The sequence below is a fragment of the Gymnogyps californianus genome, chromosome 15 (genome assembly GCF_018139145.2).
Source record: "Gymnogyps californianus isolate 813 chromosome 15, ASM1813914v2, whole genome shotgun sequence".
NCBI classification, from domain to species: Eukaryota; Metazoa; Chordata; class Aves; order Accipitriformes; family Cathartidae; genus Gymnogyps; species Gymnogyps californianus.
In genome coordinates, this window is record NC_059485.1 from 19213239 (window position 1) to 19234952 (window position 21714).

Sequence of the window (21714 nt, forward strand, 5' to 3'; positions counted from 1 at the left end):
AGGGCGGGCGGAAGCGGGGCCGCTGCCTCGCTCCCTTCAGCGCTCTCGCCCCCTCAGCGCCATGGCGGCGGCGCTGGAGCGCGCCTTGCGGGAGGCCGCGGCGACGCTGGAGCGGGACGGGGAGGGGGCCGCGGCGGCGCTGGGCGCGGTGCGGGCCGCTCTGGCGGCGGCGGAGGGCCCGGCCGCCCTCGGGGAGCGGGAGCGGGCGCTCTTCGGCGCCTTCCTGCGGAGCCTGGCCCGGGCGCCCCGCGCGGCGCGGCCCGAGGGCGTGTGGCAGAGCTGCTTCCTGGAGGGGCCGCCCGGCCTCGCCCTCTGCGTCCTGCTGGAAGCCCTCGCCTCCCCGGGGTCAGTCCGGCTTGGGCCGCGGCGGGCGGGCGGCTTCCGCGGGCCCGGTCGGGGCTCAGGGGGCCTGCTCCCCGGGGGGAGGCGGGCAGAGGCGAGTGTCACCCGGCGCGGTGGCCTGGAGAGCTGGTGGGGGCTTGTCCTCCTCAGAGTTTGTCTCGGAGCGCAAAAGGAGGGATGTCTGAGGGTGCCCCACCTGTGGCATAACGGGGGCATAAATGTGCAGGTGGACGGAGATGAGAGTGAGCGTGGGGAGGCCTTGCTCTGCCCCCTGAATCCCTTCGTTTCAAAACCCACACGCAACACCCATGCTTCCCGCAGAGGTCACAAAACTGTCTTCGGTTATGCTTATTGAATATTCTGAAATGTTATGTGCCGAGGAAACTGTAGAGATACAAAGAGATTAAAATCACGTTGATTTCAATTTGATTTTGATTAAAATTCTGTGTGATTGAGCAGCAGTGTTGTAGTGGTGAGACCACAACAGAAAAACAACAGTGTGCACGTGGTGTTTTATCAGTTAAAAGGGCAGGGACTTACTCCAGTTACTTTCTTCCAGTCCTAGCTTTCATCCGAGGGAGGTCGTTGAGGTACTGGAACAGTTCCTGCAGGAGGGACGGATTTCAGCTCTGATGTGGGAGGTCTGTCAGCAGCAAGCACAGGCTGGCTCACCTGAGCTGCAGGAGGCCCTGCTCAACAAGATTGTATGTTTGCCTGATCATGTGAGCAATAAACTCCAGGGGAAGAACCCACCAGTATTCTTTCCACAGAACTACTTTCCTCTCTTGGGTGGTGCAGTTATCCAGGTGCTGCAGAAGATCTCTGATTCTCTAAGAGGTAAGATTGCAGGAGGACTGTGCTATAGAGATGGCTCTTCTGAAGAAGTGTTTTGTGCCTGGACCCCCTTGGCTGGTGCTTGAAATACAGATAGTGGGTATTGCAGAGCCTCACATTCATCCTTCGGGCTGAAATTCATTGTTAAAAGCATAAGGTATGAGGAAGATGGCCGAGGCGCTTTAAAATCTCAGTGGAAGCTGCAATCCTACAAAAATAGCATCATCTGTTGCCAAAGGTTAATTGTGGTCACTTGGTCTGTGCTGAAGGAATTGTATGGAAGGTTTAAATAGTCCTGAATGAACCAGTGGCTTTGTTACCATTGTGTTAAAGTGGGACTGAGCTACTTTAGTCTTCTGACTCTCACTGTGTATAAATAATACTGGATACTGTTTTGTGCCTGAAGGCAGGTGGTAAAAAAAGAAGAGATGATGCTTGAAGAGAAAAAGTTAATCTGTTTTCAGGCTTCAGTACTTGTAGAAGTGTATGCACCTCCTTCTGAAGGTTGTTTGGAGGATGCTGGTGATGCTCTTGTTAAGCTTGTGTCTGTTTTATCCCAGGTGGCTTGGATTGCTCCATCTCTTTTGTTTCTCATGTCCTGGGGAAGGTATGCGTTCATGGAAGACAAAGTGAGTGTTTTACAGTACTATTTTGGGGAGGGGGGAAGTCTGTTTTACTGTATTAGTGTGGAAGGATGACTGTGATGATGATCAACAGAGGGAGCGGGAGACTGACCAGTTAATACTTTGGGGTTTTGTGAGTTGGACTGTACAGGCTGCTCTCTGCTTTCTGAGGCTACTCAACTATGTTTCTGATAGATGTTGATGCTTTTCTGTCAGCTCATGTGAATGTGATCTGTTCTCCTCTCAAAAATTGATGAGGTTATTAGCCTTCTCATCCTGCTATTTGGGGCACAACTATTAAATGCTCTTCTAGTGCGTTTCATCCAGTGGTCTGAAAGTGCCTTGTAAATACCAGCATAAATCACTGCCCATATGTAATAACCCTCTCATGTGAGTAGCCTTCAGTCTGGCTGTCCTGGTTTCAGCTGGGATAGAGTTAACTTTCTTCTTAGTAGCTGGTACAGTGCTGTGTTTTGGATTTAGTGTGAGAATACTGTTGATAACACACTGAGGTTTTAGTTGTTGCTAAGTAGCGCCTATGTTAAGGATTTTTTCAGTTTCCCGTGCTCTGCCAGCAAGCAGGTGTGCAAGAACTGGGAGGGAGCATGGCCAGGACAGCTGACCCGAACTAGCCAAAGGGGTATTCCATACCATGGAATGTCATGGCCAGTATATAAACTGGGGGGGTTGGCCAGGAGGGGCGGATCGCTGCTCATCCGGGCGCATCAGTCAGCGGGCGGGAGCAATTGTGTTGTGCATCACTGTTTTTTTTTTTTTTTTTTTTCCCTCTTCTTTTTTTTTTATATTCCTTTTCATTACAATTATTACTGTTAGTATTATATTTTACTTCAGTTTTTAAACTGTTCTTATCTCAACCCATGAGTTTCACCTTCTTTCTCGATTCTCCTCCCCATCCCCCTGGGAGCAGGGGTCGCAGCGAGGGAGCAGCTGCGTGGTGCTTAGCTGCTGGCTGGGGTTAAACCATGACACTGGCTTTGCTTAGGACTTTGAAGCCACTGAATGCAGAAGCAGTTAACAGGGCTGGGAAGAAGAGGAAAGATTTTCTAGCTGTTTACTGTGATGAGGAATACTTGCAAGTTCCTTAGGCTGCTTAGGTTAGTTCTTACCACAGGAGCAATTTCGAACTTCCAAACTGTACATTGTATTTCTTCATCTCGTAAGGATCTTGAAATTTGCAGGCTGACCTTGAGTACCATTGCACCAGTTCTGTCTATCTGCTGTATTTACCTGTTTTCTCTTCCACTTCAGAGGAAATTCTGAGCGTTTTGGTACCCCGCCTAACAGATCTCACCAAGTCAGACTGCATCTGGCAAAGAATATGCTGGCGATTGGTTGAATGTGTGCCAGACCGCTGGATGGAAGCAGTGGTCCTTGGTTTTGTACAGAGAGCACCTGGGTAAGAACAGGTTTTCCTCCCTGATCCAGAGCAAAGGCTGGAATTTTTTCACAAATACTTGCAGAATCAGCTTCTGAAAGATGCTGACGTGTGTGCCTGTTTGTGTAGGTGGTTTCTTACTTTACCCCTAGAGTCTCTCAGGAAATGGCACTGTATTTGATTGTTCCCTCTCAGGTAGAACCTGCACCATTCCTTAAAGATCTGCATCATGACATGCAGTGAGAAAACAAGTGAAAACATTCTTGGCAATTACTGACTCACTCTTAAAAGTTTAGAGGTGTTTTAGAGCTGCTCACAGAATTTCCTATGATTAGTAGCAGCATGACAGTAATTACATGGATTCCTAACGTTTTGCTATTGACCTGTCTTGCTAGGGCAGATGTCTTGTCTAGGTTGCTGGGGAACCTGGTTGTGAAAAACAAGAAAGCTCAGTTTGTGGTGACACAGAAGGTGCTACTCTTGCAGTATTGCCACACGGTAAGGACTCAGCGTTGAACAGCAGTGTAGTAATGCCTGTTTTTCCCAAGTGCCAATGTGTCTTTTAGCTGAGCCCCAGGTCTTCTTGAGTAAGATTTAACTCTTCATTCTGAAATCAGCCCTCAGTCTCTCCACATGTACCTGAGCTGTGCAGCTGCTTACTTACGTCCCCTCAGCTGAACGTGATGAAGAGGGAGTGGTAAACAGTTGCTGTGGAATCATGGGATTCATGTGCTCTCTCAGGGTTGATGGCAATTAGCAGAATTACTGTACTCTTTTTTTTTTTTTTTTTTTCTGGAACCAAATGTTTTTTTGCACATAATTCCAGTGTTCTGGGGAGCTGGAGACATCTAGTTAATTTAGAATCTGAAAGAAGGGACTGAAGAAACCATGACCCGCCCTTAGGGATAAGAATTAGATTGAAGAGATGAGACAAGGACTGTTGTTTGGTTTTTTTTCCTGTGCACCTAAATTTGTCACAAGGTGTTAGGAAGTGTTCTGTGGCTTGTGATGTTGTTGCGAGGGATGTTCTCTAGACTTTCTGTGTTCCATGTTTGCCTGGGACTGTGCTGATCTGGTTTTGATGGTAAAAATACTGTACTGTATTCCTGTCCTGTTTTTCCGTGTATTTCATCAGCAACTGCATGTGTGTGGTGGTTTTTTAAAATTTGCTTACTTTTCGGTCTCTGAATGTTGTCAACCAGTCCCTCAGAATGAAGAGTTTATCATAGTGAAAATACAGACTTGTCATTGCTGGATGACTTCTTTATGCCCAGTTAAAGCAAGACTCATGGTTTTCTTTGCAGACTGCAGTGCTTCAGAACCTCCTTGGCTACCTGTCCCTGGATAGCCTTCGGCGTGCCTTATTGATCAAAGTAAGGTTAAGTAACATTGTTGGTGAGGTATCTGATGGAAAAAATTCTACTGCGTGAGCGTGTGTGTCTGTGGAGTGCACAATTTTGGTACTTCTCCAAGACACTTTTGTTACTGTTCATGAGAGTGAGGCAAGCCCTACCATATCACAAGAAAATTGTGATATACAAATAGAAGACTTTCTGCACTGCTGGCATTAGTTTTTCATATTTAATTGGTAAATTGTCTTCCAAGTAGCAAAACTAATGAGGCTTGGATTCCGACAGATGTCCCGTGTCCTTCATCCTTCTCAGCTTCCTCTGTCATCCCCTATTTGTGTGGCTGGGCAGATGGCAGCAAGTGATGAAGTTGGTTGAGAGCTGTCTGTGTGCCAAATAGTTGATGCTTCAGAATCTCTCTCATCTACCTTTTCCTCAGTGGGGATGCAGATACTTTCCCTCTCCAAGTCAGCAGTGTGATGGAACTCCTAGGAAATTTGTGTCTCTGGAAATCTCTACTGTTTTGTCAATTATTGGGTTTTTTCACTGGTTACATGTTCTAAAATTATCTGGAATTACTGGCAGCTATATAAGATTGGACTGAAAACATATAAAATCATACAATATCATATTGTTTTTTAACAATAATACATACTGCTATAGTATTTATTTATGAGAAATAAACATCTTTACCACTTTAAATGAAAAAAACATTATGTTTAATGATATATTAAACGAAGGTGGTGTGGAGTTCTCAGTTGGTCAAACACAGTATGTTTTGGGCCCTGAAATAGAAAGTTAGCTCTGTTTGTGGGGAGTGTAAAGTTCACTAGGAAGCATGAAGACCAAAGGGCCATCAGAATATACAGTGTGCTGTATGAAAGCACATTTAAAAAATGTGCTTCAAAAAGGAAGATTACTTGTGTGTAGAAAAGATCCATTTCAAGCCAACTTGAGTTCTTTGATTCAGGTGCTGCAAGAACTGTTGGAGACCTGGGGCAGCAGCAGTGCTGTGAAACACTCTCCACCTGAGCAGCAGCAGTACATTAGCAAGGCCATCCTTATCTGCCTCTCCCACCTGAAGGAGCCTGAAATCGAGAGCTGCAGACAAGGTGAGGCAGTGGGAGAAGCAGGGGTTAGATTTGTTGAATAGAAGGTCTGCCTGTGAATAGAAAAACATCTTGTTTTGATCTACGGATAAACAAAATCGTCCTATCTTCATCTTGGCAAACGGGGTAGCCTGCTGGAATCCTCTTTTTCTTTAGCACTGATATGATATAATTCCAAGTGCGTAGCTTTAAATTATGAAACTGGAGAAGCCTGTCTTTGAACTAAGGTTCTTACCTGAACAGTGGTTTAGGAACCCTTAAGTTTTGTCACAGGAAAACAAGGATTGACCCTGAGACTGGTTAGAGGAATGGTGTGATTTGCAATTTATAGGCTTACCGTTGGAGCATGAGTAAGGCTCCAGAGGGGACTGTTTGGTTGGTCTCTGACTATCCATGTGCATTCCTCTGTGTCATTCTGCTCCCCTCAGTGTGAGGTGAGTAGGGTTTGTGAGTTACTGGCAAGGACCTCCTATTCTGTATTCATACAGGGCGTAGCACATTGGGGTCGTGGTCTAAAATTTCTGTTTCTGTTGCAATAAAAAAAAATTTCTGTCCAATGTCTAGTTATTTCTGTGTGTGTGTGGCTTTTGTGGGCAGGGAGAAGGTTGACTTACAAGACCTGTTCATCTGTTTCATTCTAGAATTAATTCTTCTTTAGGTGAATAAGTGACCTGTTGTTTGCTAACAGTACTGTAGTTTTATAATCTGGTTTTTATCTGACAGCTGTTGAACAGATAAGTTTTTCTGACTTGAAGGAGGTCAGTCTAACAGCAGTAAGCCTGTCTGGTAAAGCTGGCAACCATCATTCTCTGTGGGCTGAGGAATACTGGTGTTATCTGCCTGTGTTTCAATTTACCTAGGTGGCGGGGGAAACTTCTCCCTCCATGATTGTTGTACTGGTCAAAATTTGTAGCTGCCTCAAAACATGACTTTTCACTTAAGTGGCTTTGAAGCACTCTAAAAACAAGCTAAAGATTGACTTGACTTACCATCCTATTTTGTTTCAGTGAAAACCAAAATATTCCAAGTTTAGAATATACTGTAATGTTTTGTTGACTTTGTACCCCATGAAAAAGAACAGTTTTATTATATTGGTGCTGAAGGGCAATAAGAGAAAGAAAGAGGAGTCACAGTTGCATGGGCCCTTTCTATCTTTCTGCCCGTTATTGGGTGGTGAGGGGCTAAAGATGCCCTGTCAGAGAACTGGCATAAAGATGGATGGTTGTTTCTGTCATTGTGTCATGCACTGTTTGGTTGTTTTGGTTTTTTTTCCAGAGCTTCTCACAAGCATGATGGAGGGCGTGAAATGCCACTTGGACAGCAATCTACCACAAATACGGCGTCTGGGAATGATTGTGGCAGAGAGCATTAGTTCGAAAATAAACACTGATGGGCCTGTCCTGAAGTTTCAGGTGAAGGTTATAATGAAATTTATGTCTGGTGTGCAGGGCTTAGAGGAAATAAAAGCTTTAAACCAGATGATCCAGGGCATTATAGCAAGTTCTAACACTTATTATCTGGAAATAAGGAGAGGCAGCAACACTTTCAAAACCAGTATAGAAAATAGCCAGGTGGCTGAGAGTGACCTTAAGAGTGTAATCTGATGGCAAAGTTCAGGGTAAACTGTTGATAATAAAGGACTGCTAGAGGATTATCATATTGCATGAGGAAATCGGAATCTGACCCATGGAAGTTGAGAGGGAAATTCAAACCTAAACCAGTGGTGAACATTCAGTCCCTGACGTGGTGGGAAGACCTGCTTTGAGTTGAGATTTTCAAGACTGACATGGGGATATATGCTCTGCTATTTCCACTAGAGTTTATAAGAATTATGTGATTAAATCACATTAATTCTTTAAAAACCTGTATCGTCCCTCATGTCACATTGCCATTTATTAAATGTTTTAAAGATTGTAATAACAACATTCCGGCAATGTCTGATCAGGTACTACTGTTAAATATAGGGACAAAGATTATATATGGCACAGATTGCTATACAGCATAAATAGATTACTACTGGCAGCGCAGTGATTGAAACAAATGGCATTTTGTGGGTTCATCTGCTCATGATTCAGTCTTCGTGTGCACGCAGTAGAAGGGTCAAATGTTGGATGCTGGGTGTATTTGCCATCAAATAGAGTCCAGTAACAGTTATTCTGAATGTCTAGTATGAAGAAGATGATGAAGCAAGAGAATTGAAGTCCCTTCTGGTGCAGACTCCACCATTCTGTGTTGTCCCCAGCCTTCCAGATTATGAGTAAGATATTGCTACTATTCATCTCCATGCCATCTTTTTGCCCTTCTCCATACCTTTTTTTGAGTTACACACTAGAACTGTATACAGTATTCAAGATGTCTTATATAGTCTTAAGCATTATAATGCACCTTATTCTTACAATGCAGTGTAGTTATGTTAAATTCATAATTCAAATGGTAGTGTGTAATAAAATGGCTTGTTTGATAGCTGCACGTGGTGAAACCATGCTGCAGGGGTCTTACGTGCCCCTGGGTAGAATCAAATGGGCCTTTCTGTTCACATCTTGGAAATCTGGCATTTGGGCTGTATGCCCCGAGCCCATTCATCTGTGACAAAAACCTGGCATATCTGTCAGTCTAAAGACTGGTTCTTTGCTGCTCTTAACTTCCATAGCATCTGCTGAGGCTCTTTGAAGCACTTAGTTTTATCAGCAGATGAATGAAGCACTTCATGTTATTAGCAAATGAAGCTGTCCAGCACTCCAGTGAAGTACAGAAGATTTATTGCTCCCATTTTAGGGGCATAATCAGCATAGACAGCTGTTTGAGACAGCATTTGAGAAGCAGAGAGATGAAAGGACAATGCCAAAGTGCACAGAAATAGGTACAGAGACAGAAAAAAATGTCTCAATGATTGTATTCATTCTACTAGCAATGGTTAAAGATGTTTTTTCCCCATTTGTTCAGTTTCATTCACAGCTTCAAATATGGTGCAGGCCAGTGTGGTCTAGTTATCACAGATGAGTCTTTCCTTAGTAGTCCTAAGTACAGGTTAGTGCAGGGGAACACAGCAAATTAGCTAGCTTAATTTTTGTTATCCATTGCTCTTCTGTTAAGAGATTCTGCTTCTCTTCTCCCCTCGCCCCATCCTCCTTCCCAGGACTTTGTTCCTTGTGTCGGCCAAGCTAGGTGGGAGACTGCAGCAGAAATCATTATCTGCCATTCTGTTTAGGCAGCAGGGGTTGATGGTGTGGGTAGTTTCTTGCTTGTGAGTGAGGACTGTTACTTCATTGGTTTTAATACTTCTTGTTCCTCACAGCAGGAATGAGAAAGCAGATGCTGCACTGCCGTTGGTATTGGAAAGTAACAAGAAATCACATACAGCAGCCCCTGTGATGCCAGATGAGGAGTCGGATGCTGAGCTTGACAGGTATGGGGCAAGAAACTGGTAGGAAATGAAAAATAAATGGCAGGTTCTTAAGAGCAGACGTGGGGAGAAGGGAGCTATTGGTAGCTGCATTTCTTGGCAAATCTTGTGCTTTCTGAGCTTGTTCAGCTGAGTGGTATGCAGCAGAGTAGGACTTTGTGTAGGAAATTGCACGCAGGTATTTTAGTCGATAATTTAAGCGAAGCCCACGTCATGAACAACCATTGTATTTATTCCATTTGACTTAGATACATGTTTCCTGGAATTATGGATATATCTACCCATTTTAATAGCGGACCTGCCTTATTCTGTCACTTTGTGACAGAAATCTCAAGAATCAGCTTCTAGTCTCTTGGTCACCTGACTCATTCCTGCACTTGACCAGGAGATCCAGTTCCAGATGTGGTCACAGAACTGCTCTTTCACTGAGCTTCACAGTAATTCATAGAACTTCCTAAGGAACCCTTTCAGGCTAGGCTTCAGCAGCGCTGCTGGATGATGCAGGAGTGACGGTGTTATGACAATGTATGTGCTGGTTCTTTCCCTTTTGCGTGGATAGCTGGAGAAAGGAAGAACATCTATACCCCATAGACTAACTCCTGCCTTTATTTCTTTTACAGTGATGATGACCTCATCCCTTATGACATGTCAGAGGATAAAGAACTAAAGATTAAGGCTCCTGTGTATATTCGAGACTGTATTGAAGGTAGGAGACTTTGGGCTGAGTCTTTATCTGTTTCTTACTGGTTTTGGGAGAGTGGTCTCTGTGTAGGTTTATTTTTTTCTGAGCTAATTTGAAGAAGCTGTAGGTTTTCAGTAATCTGGGCTCAAGTGTTGAACTGTAATTTCTGAGTAATTTCAATTTAGTTCTTGATGCCGATCATGCGCTGGGTCAGTGATATCTGCCTATAACAAGACAAACTATTGGCAGAAGAAAGTTGGTGGTACATACCCAAGCACAACCGTTCTGTTAATAGCTTTTGTTTGTCTTTTACCTTCAGTCCTGACAGGATCTGAAGATGTGGACAAATGGGAAGCTACAGTCAAGGCTCTTGAGAGCTTGGTTCGAAAGAATCCAGCAGCAACAAGAGAGGTGAAGTAGTATGAGCTAAGTTACCAGTGGGCTGTAATACAGGATTATCCCGTTGCCCTCATGAGGAGACTAAACATGCCAACAGAGCAGCAGGCCAGGCTAATGTGTACCTGGATTTAAAGCTTTCAACTTGGGAAGAGAAATAGAAGGAAATAGTTGTTTTGGAGGTGAGGCTACAGAGCATGCAGGAACAAAGAAGCAGGCAAAGGTGCTGGCAACAGTATGGCATTTAGCAGCTCCAGCGCCGAAAATGAAATGCATTGCAAGTAGAGCTTGCCAGTAACGTGAGGAAGCAGAGGAAGCTCCATGACTTGTGCTGGGCAGAAAAAACGTTAGAAATGCAGTTTACAGAGCAGCCATGAATTCCACAGACCAACTGATTTTAATTTTGGATTTAATTGAGTTTGAATTGAAATTGAATTGAATTGTTATTCCCCAACAAAAAGGGAGATAAAATCAAATGGACTTTCCCTATTTGCTTGTACAAGCATAATGTCTTCTGGAGGGAGTAGTTGGGATTGTACTGGTCAAGATGAAAAGCTCAGGGGAGAGGAACTTGGGGACAAGGTCACTGGTGTGATGAGTGCTCACCACCACTTGTTAGTGAACACTTGAAGGTGGCAGAGATGCAGGCCTCTGCCAGCTGAGAAAGGGAAGGGGTGTAGTCTGGTAAACAATGTGCAATCTGCTGCTGCTCATCAGACATGTTACTGGGCTGAATGGGCTTTGGGTGTGGTACTGTACCCTTTAACCCATCAGTTATAGTGACAAGCCCTCCTATATCGATGCCACCACTTGTCCAAAAAGCCAAAGTGAACGTGGACAGAGAAACTGGCATAGGGGTTTGTTCAGTGTTTTGAGAAATCTGTCTTGATGGCATTTACCTTAATGTGTTTTCTCTCCCTCCTAAGTAAAGGACATGTTGCCTATATTCCATACCCTCATTGTCTTTGCTTAAACATTAGAAATGGCGTGTAAATCCTGTGAGGAGAAGAACACCTGCAGGGATTTGATTCCTTTTTTCATATTTTGAGCAGGTTAGCGTGGAGCTGGCAAAAATATTATTGCATCTGGAGGAGAAGACCTGTATCGAAGGCTTTGTGGAGCTCCGTCAGAGAGCTCAAGTAGCTGTTTTAACCACAGATCCAATACCTGTGAGTCCCTCTTACTGTTTTCCTTTTTCCAATTGAGGCACAGGCAAAAATTTAAGCAGCTGAAGTCTCTTGCTCGCTTGATAGAAGCAGCTGTCAGAGCGTGGCAGAATAGCTAGTTCATGTCTGACAGCATTTATACAGAGATGGGCTATGTACTGAAGAGTCTGCAATGGATGACTGAAACAACAGAAAAGAGAAAGCTCTGTCAGAGCTGTAACAGGCTGGAGGATCTGTTTGGAGGCTGTTAGTATGAGTATACCTGACAAGGCAAATTAGATAAGGACTTGTTGCACTGAAGGGGAGATTGTTTCACGTAGAGGGCACCTGAGGCACAAAGGGCTTCTCTAGAAGAAGACTTGATTGGTGATTGTAATCATAGAATCATAGAATGGTTTGGGTTGGAAGGGACCTTAAAGATCGTCTACTTCCAACCCTGCCTGCCATGGGCAGGGACACCTTCCGCTAGACCAGGTTGCTCGAAGCCCCATCCAGCCTGGCCTTGAACACTTCCAGGGATGGGGCATCCACAGCTTCTCTGAGCAACCTGTTCCTGTGCCTCACCACCCTCATAGTAAAGAATTTCTTCCTTATGTCCAATCTAGATCTATCCTCTTTCAGTTTAAAACCATTACCCCTCGTCCTATCAGTACAGGCCCTCGTAAAAAGTCTCTCTCCATCTTTCTTATAAGCCCCCTTTAAGTATTGAATAGGCCTAGTAACGTCTCCTTCGAAGTGCCAAAGCTGCCATGGCAGTTGTTTGGGTGCCTCTGCATAGGAGGGAGAGAGGAATGGCAAAGCCCTGTTTGTCATTCACTTCCTTTGGGAGAATCTAGAAGTGGAAGTGTCTGAATTTCCCCTATTTGCACAGCGTGTCTCTTCCCTTCTCTTGGAGGCTTGCTGTTAACTGACAGGAAGCAGGACTTCTCCTGAAATGGAGTGCTTTTAGAGTTAGTGGGAAGACTGTTTCCAGCCTGGGTTTGTGTTCATTGTGCCTTGATATTTCTGTACAGGTAGCAAAGTACTTGACCTCCCAATTCTACTCTCTGAACTACAGTCTTCGTCAGCGCATGGACATCCTCGATGTAAGTGCTCTTCTCTTCCCACTTTCCTTGTGTCTTTGTTGCAACAGTGCTGTTTCCCTGAGATGTAATGGGGTTACCTTTTATTCCTCATAGGATGAGGCAGAGGCATGGCAATCTCTTACATTAGTGTTTGTGCCTGGCATTCCCCTCTTGTTCGTAACCCTGCTACACTCCAATTACACAGCGATCCTTCCCCACAGAATGCAAAACATATGATGGTCATTTGCCTAGGAGGAGCCACTGTTTCCTAACACGTCATTAGCCTGTTATATCTTCGCTTTCTGAAAGACAGCAATCTGCCTGTGACTCCTTCTACATCATTTCACTTCCTGTGTCTGAAGGAGGAGCCACTGTTCTGTTTCGGGGCTAAGCGACCAAGTGCTTGGTCAGTACCTCAGAGCCAGTTGGTTGGTTGGGGGCCAGTTACCTTGCTGTTCTTCATTCTAAACCTGTTGTGCCTTTCTGCCTTGCTGTTCCTATCAGTTTGGGTGCAGGTAACTCTGTTGTTGTTCCCTAGTACAGGGATTACCCCTTTTTAACAGAACCTCCCTCTTTTTCATCTAGGTATTAGTTTTGGCAGCTCAGGAACTGTCCTATCCCAAATCCCATGGGAAGACCAAGCATTCTGGGGCCCAAAAACCTTGTATCCAGCTCCTTCCTGGAAGTGACAGCTCTAAGGACTGGAGAAGAATTGTTGACGAGAGGATCAAAAGCAAGACTCGGAGATTTGCTACGGTGAGGCCAGGGCAGAAGCAAACTAATGTCAAATCCAGCAAAAATAGGGACGCTAGGAGTTGCTGTAGTTCTATCCGGAAAGAGCAAAATACCTGTGAAATTGGGCACAATCCAAAGGAAAGACTGTAACTTCAAATATAAATTTATCTTAGTATCTGGCTGGATCTTTCAGTGCAGAGTACCAACTCCTGTAGTCCTCTCGGCAGGGAGAGGAACATAAACCTTGAACTCCTTGCCTTGTATTGAGGGATAGTTGTTGCTGTCCTGTGCTTGTTCTGAGCTTGTCTGGCCGCTGCAGGGAGCTGTGACTGCACCTCAGAGATCCCAGAGCCTCCTCCGTCAGACTAGCTGCCTCTGGACTGTCTCAGCCTTCCTATTTTTCAGGGAGATAAATTGATGCCAGTTTCCTAGTTCCCAGAACTCCCCTGTGGTTCATCCTTGAGAACTTGCTTTCCACAGCTCCTTTATGCTGTGCATGTTCTTGTTTCTTGTATCTAACCCAGCAGTACTGAGCTATATTATACTGAAATATTTAGATGTGAGAGAGGATCTGAAGTGGGAAGTGAGCCATCCAGTCTGGAAACTAGTAGCCATAGGTGTACAAGCAAGCAGTGTGGCTGACAGTGCGATGGCTGCAAGGAACCCGTAGTCTTGACAGCGTCCAGTGAAGTGGAGGAGTTGGGTGCTGCATCTTGTGTCTAGACTTCATTTTTCTCTTGGACAGGGTCAGTCTCAAGTGGAACCGGCTTCCGGCCCAAATGAGTTCAATTCTGTTGCTGGGCACTTCTTTTTTCCATTGATTCAGCACTTTGACAGGTGAGTGTGAACACCTTGGGATGTGGGCATGGCAGCTGCCAGAGTGAACCTTTCTGCTTGTTCTGCTTGCCTCAGAGCAGCAGGCTAAAGCCCAGAAGCTGTGTGGGAGTCCAGTGACACCACACTGATGCCTGGCTCACGCATAAAGCTTAGAGAGGAGGGGTTTGTGGTCTCTTGGACTTATCCTATGAAGTCTTGTTGGGCAGGAGTACGTAAGACCCTGCAGAAGCGAAGATACATTATGAAGAATAACCTGTCAGCAGGTACACAGGCGGATGATTTTGGCAGTACCAAACCAGTAGTCCTGGCTGACCCCCCACGTTGGGAGGTTCACACAAAACCGCAGAACTCAGACTGCAGTCTTTAACCAAAGTTAACCCTGTCTCGGGTTTGGGCCTGTCACCTGGACTGGTCCTTGTGACCGTGTTATAGGACACAGTTTATTGTCAATTGCTTAAGCCTTTGCTTACCTAAGGAAGGCTGAGTAATTGATTCCACGAGAATCAAGATGCTTGTAGTACCAGTCTTAATGGTTTGTTTCTAGTATGGCAGTGGTGCTAGCTTTTGCATGCAGTTCTTTCTAAGTAAAGCCTGTTGGAAGAAGAAGTGATCCCTGCTGTAAGAGTAGAGGATATTACTGGTCTGGGAGCAATTCTGAGAGCAAACTGCAGTGGCCTGTGAAACTGGGAAAGGCTGTATAATCACTGTTGTTATAGGGATTCAGGCTTGTGGGGGACAGTTCACCCTGCATAACCACCCTGACTGTTCCAAAGATCCACTGATCAGTCATCTCACTGCTACAGGACCGTGTATCTTGCACTTGCAGGCCTTTGACAACATTTGATCTCCTGGGGGAAGATCACTTTGTCCTTGGAAGACTGGTCCACACTTTAGCAATCCTGATGTACTTGGCTGTCAACACTGTGGTAAGAAAGGCTGCGTGAGTTTGCGGATAGCAGGAGGGACTCCCAGCCTGGGAACTCGGAGGTGCCTTCTGAAATTGCAGTGTGCTCTGGGGCCTGCTACACTTTGGCAGCGAGTTTGAGTTGCATGTGCTGAGAAGTTGCAAAAAGGGCTGGGGAAAAAATGGTCAGAAAAGAGACATGGGATTCAAGACACCCCTGCACTATCTTTTGCTGCTTCTGGTAGAAAAACTATCAACTTCTGTGGGAGGCTGGGCACATCATTTCACTTTCCTGCCTAAGTTTCCTCATCTGTAAAATAAAGTTAATTGTAACCCTGATCTTCACAACAGTGTATCTCAAGGTCCAGTTCTGTAGGGCGGTGTGAATGTGAAGGTATTCAGTGTTTCTGTCATAATCCTGTTTTGCAGGCAGTTACTGCAATGGGAAAGGCACTGCTGGAGTTTGTTTGGGCTCTGCGTTTCCACACTGACTCGTGAGTTGTAGTTGTATGCTTTCATTTTTAAAGATCAGCTGCGAGCCAGTCTCCAGCCATGGTTTGTCTTTGTCCAAGACTAGCACCTGACTGAGAATGTCAGCGACTTAATGCATTAACTCTATGCTCTCCTCCAGCCTTGTGTTCTTGTGACTGAGTATTGCAAGAATATGTAATGAAGGCATTGTGTTAATGTCAGACCAACATATGAACTTGGCTAGCGTCTTCTAGTGTGGCAGTACAGTCATTACTTGTAGAAAGCATGACAAATTTCTTCATCAACTATCCATGTGATAGTTTCATCTATGTTTACTCAGGGAGCTCAGAAAACTTTAGATTCAATTCCAGCATTCAACCCTGGAAAGAAATTAAGACATGTAGCCAAAATGCTATAAACATCCAATTTCTGTTTTGATCTCAGACTGATCCAGGACTCTGAATTATGCTAGACTCCCTGCACCACAGCATGGCAGGGGGCCTGTATGTGGGCACCGTTACACTCCTAATCAGTAGGAATATGGCAAAAGTAGTCATAATCACAAACATTTGAAACTGGAGAAGCCCTGAGGTGAGGAAGTCAAGTCAGAGCACGAAGCTGCAGGCTCTAACCAGTTCAGTCTTTCTCCAACAGGTATGTCCGCCAGGGTCTGTTGTCCTGTATCTCCTCCATGCTCCTCAGTGTCCCTACGGAGCGTCTTCTGGAAGACATGACAGAAGAGCTTTTGGAGACTCAGTCCTGGCTGGGAGGTAAGATGTGGTGGTGTACGCCAGTGTTCTTCTGGTTAGTGGTGCAGTCTTTGTGCAGCATCTCTTTCGTTGTGATGGTAGCAGCAATGTCCTAGTGTACTGCACCAGAGATTTGCACAGTAAGCATATTTATCGCTTGCTTGTAAGTTTAGGGCAAATACCAGACCACACCGTGTGCTGTACAGATGTATTACCGGGGTATCTAAAGCATAAGCTGAGAGCTGCGTATGACATTTCAAAGTGTGACTATCCTTACCTTACAGGCCAACCAAAAAATCCCAAAATTTATTATCTGCCCCCTTTCTCTGTCTAAGCGTCCAACCACCCACCTGATGCACCTTTCTGAACCCACTTTCTGCACCTTTCTGAAGGTGCAGAAAATGCTGTCATATTGCATATTACATCCAGGCAGTGACTTTGACCAGCAGCAACATACAAGGCTTGTACGGCCCTTTTACACCATGTGCACAGAAGATGGGTTTCATTACTGCTAAAAATGGGAGGAAGAAGAGCACGGCCCCATCTCCTAACTTCCTGATGGAAAGAACCACCTATGAAAGACAGCAAAGGACTTTGCATGCTGCACCCAACGCACCTTACATCAACACAAGCTATGTTTGTGGGTTCTGGTAGGCTGGAACTGCACGAATTGGTGGTCAGGTATCACAGTGTGCTGGAAGTACAAGAGGAAGTAACGCTGTGTGCTTTGTAGCTCCGAAGCCTCCACTGTATTCTGAGTGGACCTCATGTGACTCCCTGGGTTGGTTTCCTTCACCATTCTCACTCTTGGTGAGTTGGCTTCCCCCAGGGAGCAGGCAGGAAGCGACACTGACACAGCCGGCCTCTGATCCTTGCAGGTTGTGGAGCTCTGTGCCCTTTAAAAGGAAGAGAGCTCCCTTGTGGGGCCGAAAACTTTACTTTTCCCATGACATGGTGTGCTCTGAGGAATCTGCTTGTCTCTGCAGTTAACACTGCTATTACCAAGTAAAGCCTTTCCAGGAATGTTATAAATGTATTTTCAGCATGAGGGTCTGCGTAATCTGTTTGTAATGAGTTATTTCTGGAGGGAGGAGGATGACAGAGCTAGTAGCATCTTTTTATGCCTGTAGGTAGTGTAATAGCCATCTCTTTACATGTAGTGCTTTTGCATGAAAATTGCATGGTAGGTCCTGGTGGGAATGGGAGCAGGATAGGATCACAGTTGTGTGTGACATTGTAGGAGCCATTCAGAAACCTTAAAGAACACCACTCAGCTCCACGTCTGGTCAGATGCGATTTAAGTGCAATTTAAAAGGGCTTCTAGAGCTGCTTGCTGAAACACAACAGCTTCTCGGGCTATGCCTTTGCTATTTGTTGTAGGATTGTTGGTAAAACAGCTATCACAGGGAGGCACTGGGCTGCTCCTCGCTGCTCCAACAGGTGAAGTCAGGCACTAGAGACCTACTTTTGTGACTGAAGCATGGTTTTGAGCTAGCGGACTTGCTGTTGCTTCATGACTCTTCTGGACAAGATTTGCAAGAGGTGCCATGTATTAGATCTGCTGCTGTAGCTGGGAAAAATGACAAGCTGTCAAGCATGCAAGCCTTCTACTACCATGCCTAATGGCTAGGAGAAGCCACCACTGTGGGTTTCAGCTTAAAGCATCTACATTTCTCCTGCTATGGCTAAAGCACAACGAGGAACAGCGGGCTAGAAAATGTTATCCAGGGAGCATTTAGTAGAAATCTACAAATCTGCTCCAGTTTGTTGTTATATCACAGCCTGTGCAGATTGCTGTAGTTCATCGTGTGAATATGACTGACTGTTCCTGCCCTTCAGCCTTTGGGCTGGAACTGGAACTGTTCCCTGTTAGAAAGCGTTCGCAGTGTGGTATAAGAAACTACTTCAGTCACTGTCACGGTACTGTCTACTTAGTGGATGCTTTGAGACATTTCAGCTGGGGAGGGAGGCTGGGATCCACCTTGTACTTGGCTGTCATTGCCCTTAATGCCATGCTGGACCTCTTGAGTAGCCTCATCTTTCCCGGGGGAGGGAGGGAATACCTAAACATTTCTAGGAAACAGTTCCTTTGATTCCTCAGCAGCTGCCTTTGAAGGAATTCCCCACCCCTTGCAAGTGCTGTCGAGCTGTGTCATAGGTAAGTTTGTTTTATGTAAGGACCTGAATGGTACTCTGGTGCCCTGTGCCTCCCCTTCAGTGGCAGCAGTTCAAGGTCCATGCTCATGGCAATTAGAAACAGTGCCAACATCAGCCTCTTGGCTTTTCAGCTTGTACTAATCCGTCTTGTAGCCTCCCCCTTTTTGCCTTCTGTAGAGGGAGTATGGAAACACCGTGGTGAAGCTCTCCCTGAGGTTATAAATAGCCCTACTCCATCTGAATGAGTCATGTGTTTGGGCTGACAGTACTGGACTCTGAGCACACTGCTTGTGCGTACAGGATATCCTTACACAGACTCTCTGCTCTTCCAGGCTCCCCCTGCTCAGACATCCTGCGTGCATCCTGGTTTTTACTTTGCAGGCCCATTAAGGGCCCCTGAAATAACAGCTGCTGGAAGCAGCTTCATGCCCTCCCTTACACGCTGCATCAAGTGTGAAAGAATTACTGGTTTATCAGAAGACTAATCTCTCAGAATGGAGAATGTGTTGAAACTTGGGGCCTGCCTCTTTCTTTCCCCCGTTTGAAGGGCAGCGTGACCACAGATTTCAGGAGGGAGCACTGAGCTTTTGTTTAGATCGCAGGAATTGGCAGAATGGAGTTTAGGATTTTGAGTAAGTGGATTTCTAATTGCAAACTGCATTCATGGTGGTAGCTCAGCTGTAGAAAGGTTATGTATAGCTCAAGGGCACAAGTATCAATTCTGGCATGGAGGTTATCCTGTGGAATGCAAGGTCAGACAGTTTCTATAGTGTTTCAACCCAACTGACTATTTGTTTCTGCTACAAGAATGAACTGAGCATTATCACATGTGACAGTCGCAGCTTAGCTAAACTCATACCGCTTAAGATGATCAAGTTTGTGCATCTTTGCCTTCTGGTCTAACATAATTCCTGCAAGTGCTGATGTCCAGCCCAGACTTAGCTGCATTTGCTGTTGCATTTGGTGCCGTTCTGTGATGGTCAGTGAAACAGTAGAGAAGTGTTAGGTGAAGGGCAGTTTTTCCCGTTTTCCAACTAACAGTGGCTGCTTCTTTTACAGATGTGGTGGAGAAAGATCCAGATGGGGACTGCAGGAGGCTGGCCTTGCAGAACTTGCTACTGATGGAGAACCTGAAAAAGAAACTCAAAACTGTCCCTTCCTAGCTGAAGGGTGAAAGAAATGACCTTTACCTCATACTCTTGCCAGCTGGATGTGTGTAGGCACTGCTGGGGCCTCTTCAGCAGTCACCTGGCTGGAGAAGAGGAAGAAGGGGGGCAGGGTGCAGAGCTGTAAGCCAGCGAACCTGACTTGACATCTGGACTTTGTAGTGAAGGCCAATTTAGTGAGCTATTGCTATCCGGTACGGAGTGTACAGATGCAGGAAGGTAGGCTAGCACTGCCATCCTCCCCGCACCTCCCCAGCCCCCACCCCCAGCTATTTATAACCTTGGCAGGTTTGAGCGCTCTGCTAAAAATACAGGGAAGATCTCATAGCAGACTTCTTGTCAGAAAAACAGGAGGGCTGGAGAGGGCCGCTTACCTCCCAGGGCTAAGTCTACGCTATGCTCATAACAAAGGCTCTCGTGTCTTCCAGCAGTCAGCGTTTGGCAGAATAGCTATGGGCCTGCTGTTTGAGTGGCTGGCACGGTGTAGGGAATGACACCGCTGCTGAGATGTAAGAACTGAACAGCTACGCTGAAGTTCTGAAAATGTGCCAAACCTTAAAGGCTTGAGCTAGAGCTGTGCTGTGGTTAGGACGGAACAAAGCAGGAATTCTTTTTGTATAATCTTACTACAGAACTAAGGTTCTATTAAAGGATAACTAATGTCCAGATTTTGACCTTAAAAATCTCCCCCCACCCTTCTTCCCTGAAAGCATACAATTTAAAAACTTCATATTCACCCCAAGTTTTGAAGCAAGTCACAAAACAGGAAAAAGAAAAATCACTCTAAGCAGCAGGGCTAGTTGGAATGAAATGTATGAGAGTGACTTTATAAATACACCTTCGTGGGGCAGGGTAACAGGCTTAACGGTGAGCAGAACCTTGCTTGCTTATGTTGGGCTTCACTTTTCGTGGTCCTACTTGTGCCAGGCAAGAAATGGGCATCCTAAAATCTGACTAGTACAGAGCAGCTTGACACAACTGTGGTGTTTGGGAAGGAAGCTTCACAGTGAGAAAGAAGCTTCACTGGCTCAAAGCGACCCAGCTTGAGCAGGGAGGATTGGACCAGATGACCTCCAGAAGCCCCTTCCAACCCCAACCATTCTGTGGTTCTGAGGTTTAGTCCAGATTTTTGTTAGTGGTAGCTCTAGCCTACCTGAGCCTATGATGTATTTAACTACAAAAGCTTTGGGTTGGGGGAAGCCTCCCGTCATTCTGCAGTAGGGGAGTAGTTTGACTTTTACCCAAGCTCCTGCCCAAACGGGACAGAGATTGTTTTCAGAAGTTCTGACTTCTAGGGAATGACAAATAAGTTAGCGCCTTAGCAGATCAAAGGTGTACTTTGAAAATTTTGTCAACTCGGGAGTTTCCACCTCAGTTACTCAGCTCTTTTCTGTACTTGGAAAGAGGCCTGAAGTTACAATATGCAGTTCTTGTTGGCTTTTTTCCCCCCTCAAATTTATTAAAATACTAAAAGCAGCTTCATTACAGGATATACATGTGAATCTTTGTACGTAGTGTTTGAGATAATATATTAACTTCAATACTGTTGCTTGTACAGTCAAGCAGGAAGAATAAATTTCTTGGTGATAACCAAAAAGCCTTGTCGCAGCAGTGTTGACTGATATATGACCCCTAACGAGGACAGAATAAATGACCTAGTATTAAAGTCAACTTTGTGTTTGGTAAGTGTAAGTTGTCAAGGGTCCTCCACTTCATCAGCCACTTCTTCTTCCACCTCCTTGTTCTCCATGCTGCTGCGGCAGATTTGCTCTGGAACCAGGGTTCGGCTTACGGGAATGCCTACTCCTCGGTGAACTGCCTCAATGGTCTGCTGAGTCACGTAGTAGCTCAGGTTCATGGGTGGAATTCTTTTCTGCATCTCTTCCAGATACCGGTAAGCCTAAAGTAAGGCACAGAGATCACTGTTACGGGGGGGAGTACTGCGGTATGAGTCCCAGCAAAACAGTGAAAAGCATCCGCCCTTAGCGCGTGGCTGAGCTCTTGAGAGGAGCTCAGCGTTGAAGGGTGCTAACGCTTAGCCAGGAGTTGTGGCCTTTGCTAACATGATGACCTTTCATAGTGACTTGAGTCAATTCTGTCTTTCTCAGTTTAAAAAAGAAGAGGTCTCAAAGGCTAGTTTTCCATTCTCCCAATAGCTGAAGCACTGTCAAAACCACATGGTCAAAATCAGCGCAGCTGCAGAAACTAGCACTTGGCATCCTTACGTGTCGTAGTAGAGCAGGTTACAGTTTAGTCCAAACGCTGGTGTGTGGGGCACTTCTGCCCTGAAGAAGTGCTTCACCGTTCCCTCAAATGACTGCAATTTTACAA

At 45.5% G+C, this 21714-nt stretch overlaps 2 protein-coding genes across 2 annotated transcripts in view; one reads left to right on the forward strand and one right to left on the reverse strand.

The window, feature by feature from the left end:
• The first annotated feature begins 61 nt into the window (after positions 1-61).
• TELO2 (telomere maintenance 2) lies at positions 62-21042 on the forward strand. Its single transcript, XM_050906220.1, has 20 exons — positions 62-345; positions 902-1179; positions 1737-1805; positions 3069-3216; positions 3591-3693; positions 4500-4568; positions 5515-5656; positions 6929-7065; positions 7822-7910; positions 8949-9059; positions 9677-9762; positions 10058-10149; positions 11187-11303; positions 12314-12385; positions 12950-13120; positions 13845-13936; positions 14763-14862; positions 15270-15334; positions 15966-16081; positions 19277-21042. Exons 1-20 carry the CDS (start codon positions 62-64, stop codon positions 19378-19380), a joined length of 2445 nt encoding a protein of 814 aa, XP_050762177.1. The 3' UTR covers positions 19381-21042.
• IFT140 (intraflagellar transport 140) overlaps positions 21043-21714 on the reverse strand; it is an 83640-nt gene continuing 82968 nt past the window's right edge. Inside the window, 1 exon segment of the mRNA XM_050905679.1 lies at positions 21043-21283. Coding sequence (XP_050761636.1) covers positions 21080-21283 — 204 coding nt within the window. The 3' untranslated portion in view covers positions 21043-21079.

Excerpts from the sequence above, each read along its gene's own strand:
- TELO2 (XM_050906220.1), top strand. The coding sequence starts at position 62 with ATGGCGGCGGCGCTGGAGCGCGCCTTGCGGGAGGCCGCGGCGACGCTG. Across the intron at positions 4,569-5,514 it reads GGCGTGCCTTATTGATCAAA|GTGCTGCAAGAACTGTTGGA; the intron begins GTAAGGTTAAGT and ends TCTTTGATTCAG. Across the intron at positions 9,763-10,057 it reads TATTCGAGACTGTATTGAAG|TCCTGACAGGATCTGAAGAT; the intron begins GTAGGAGACTTT and ends TTTTACCTTCAG.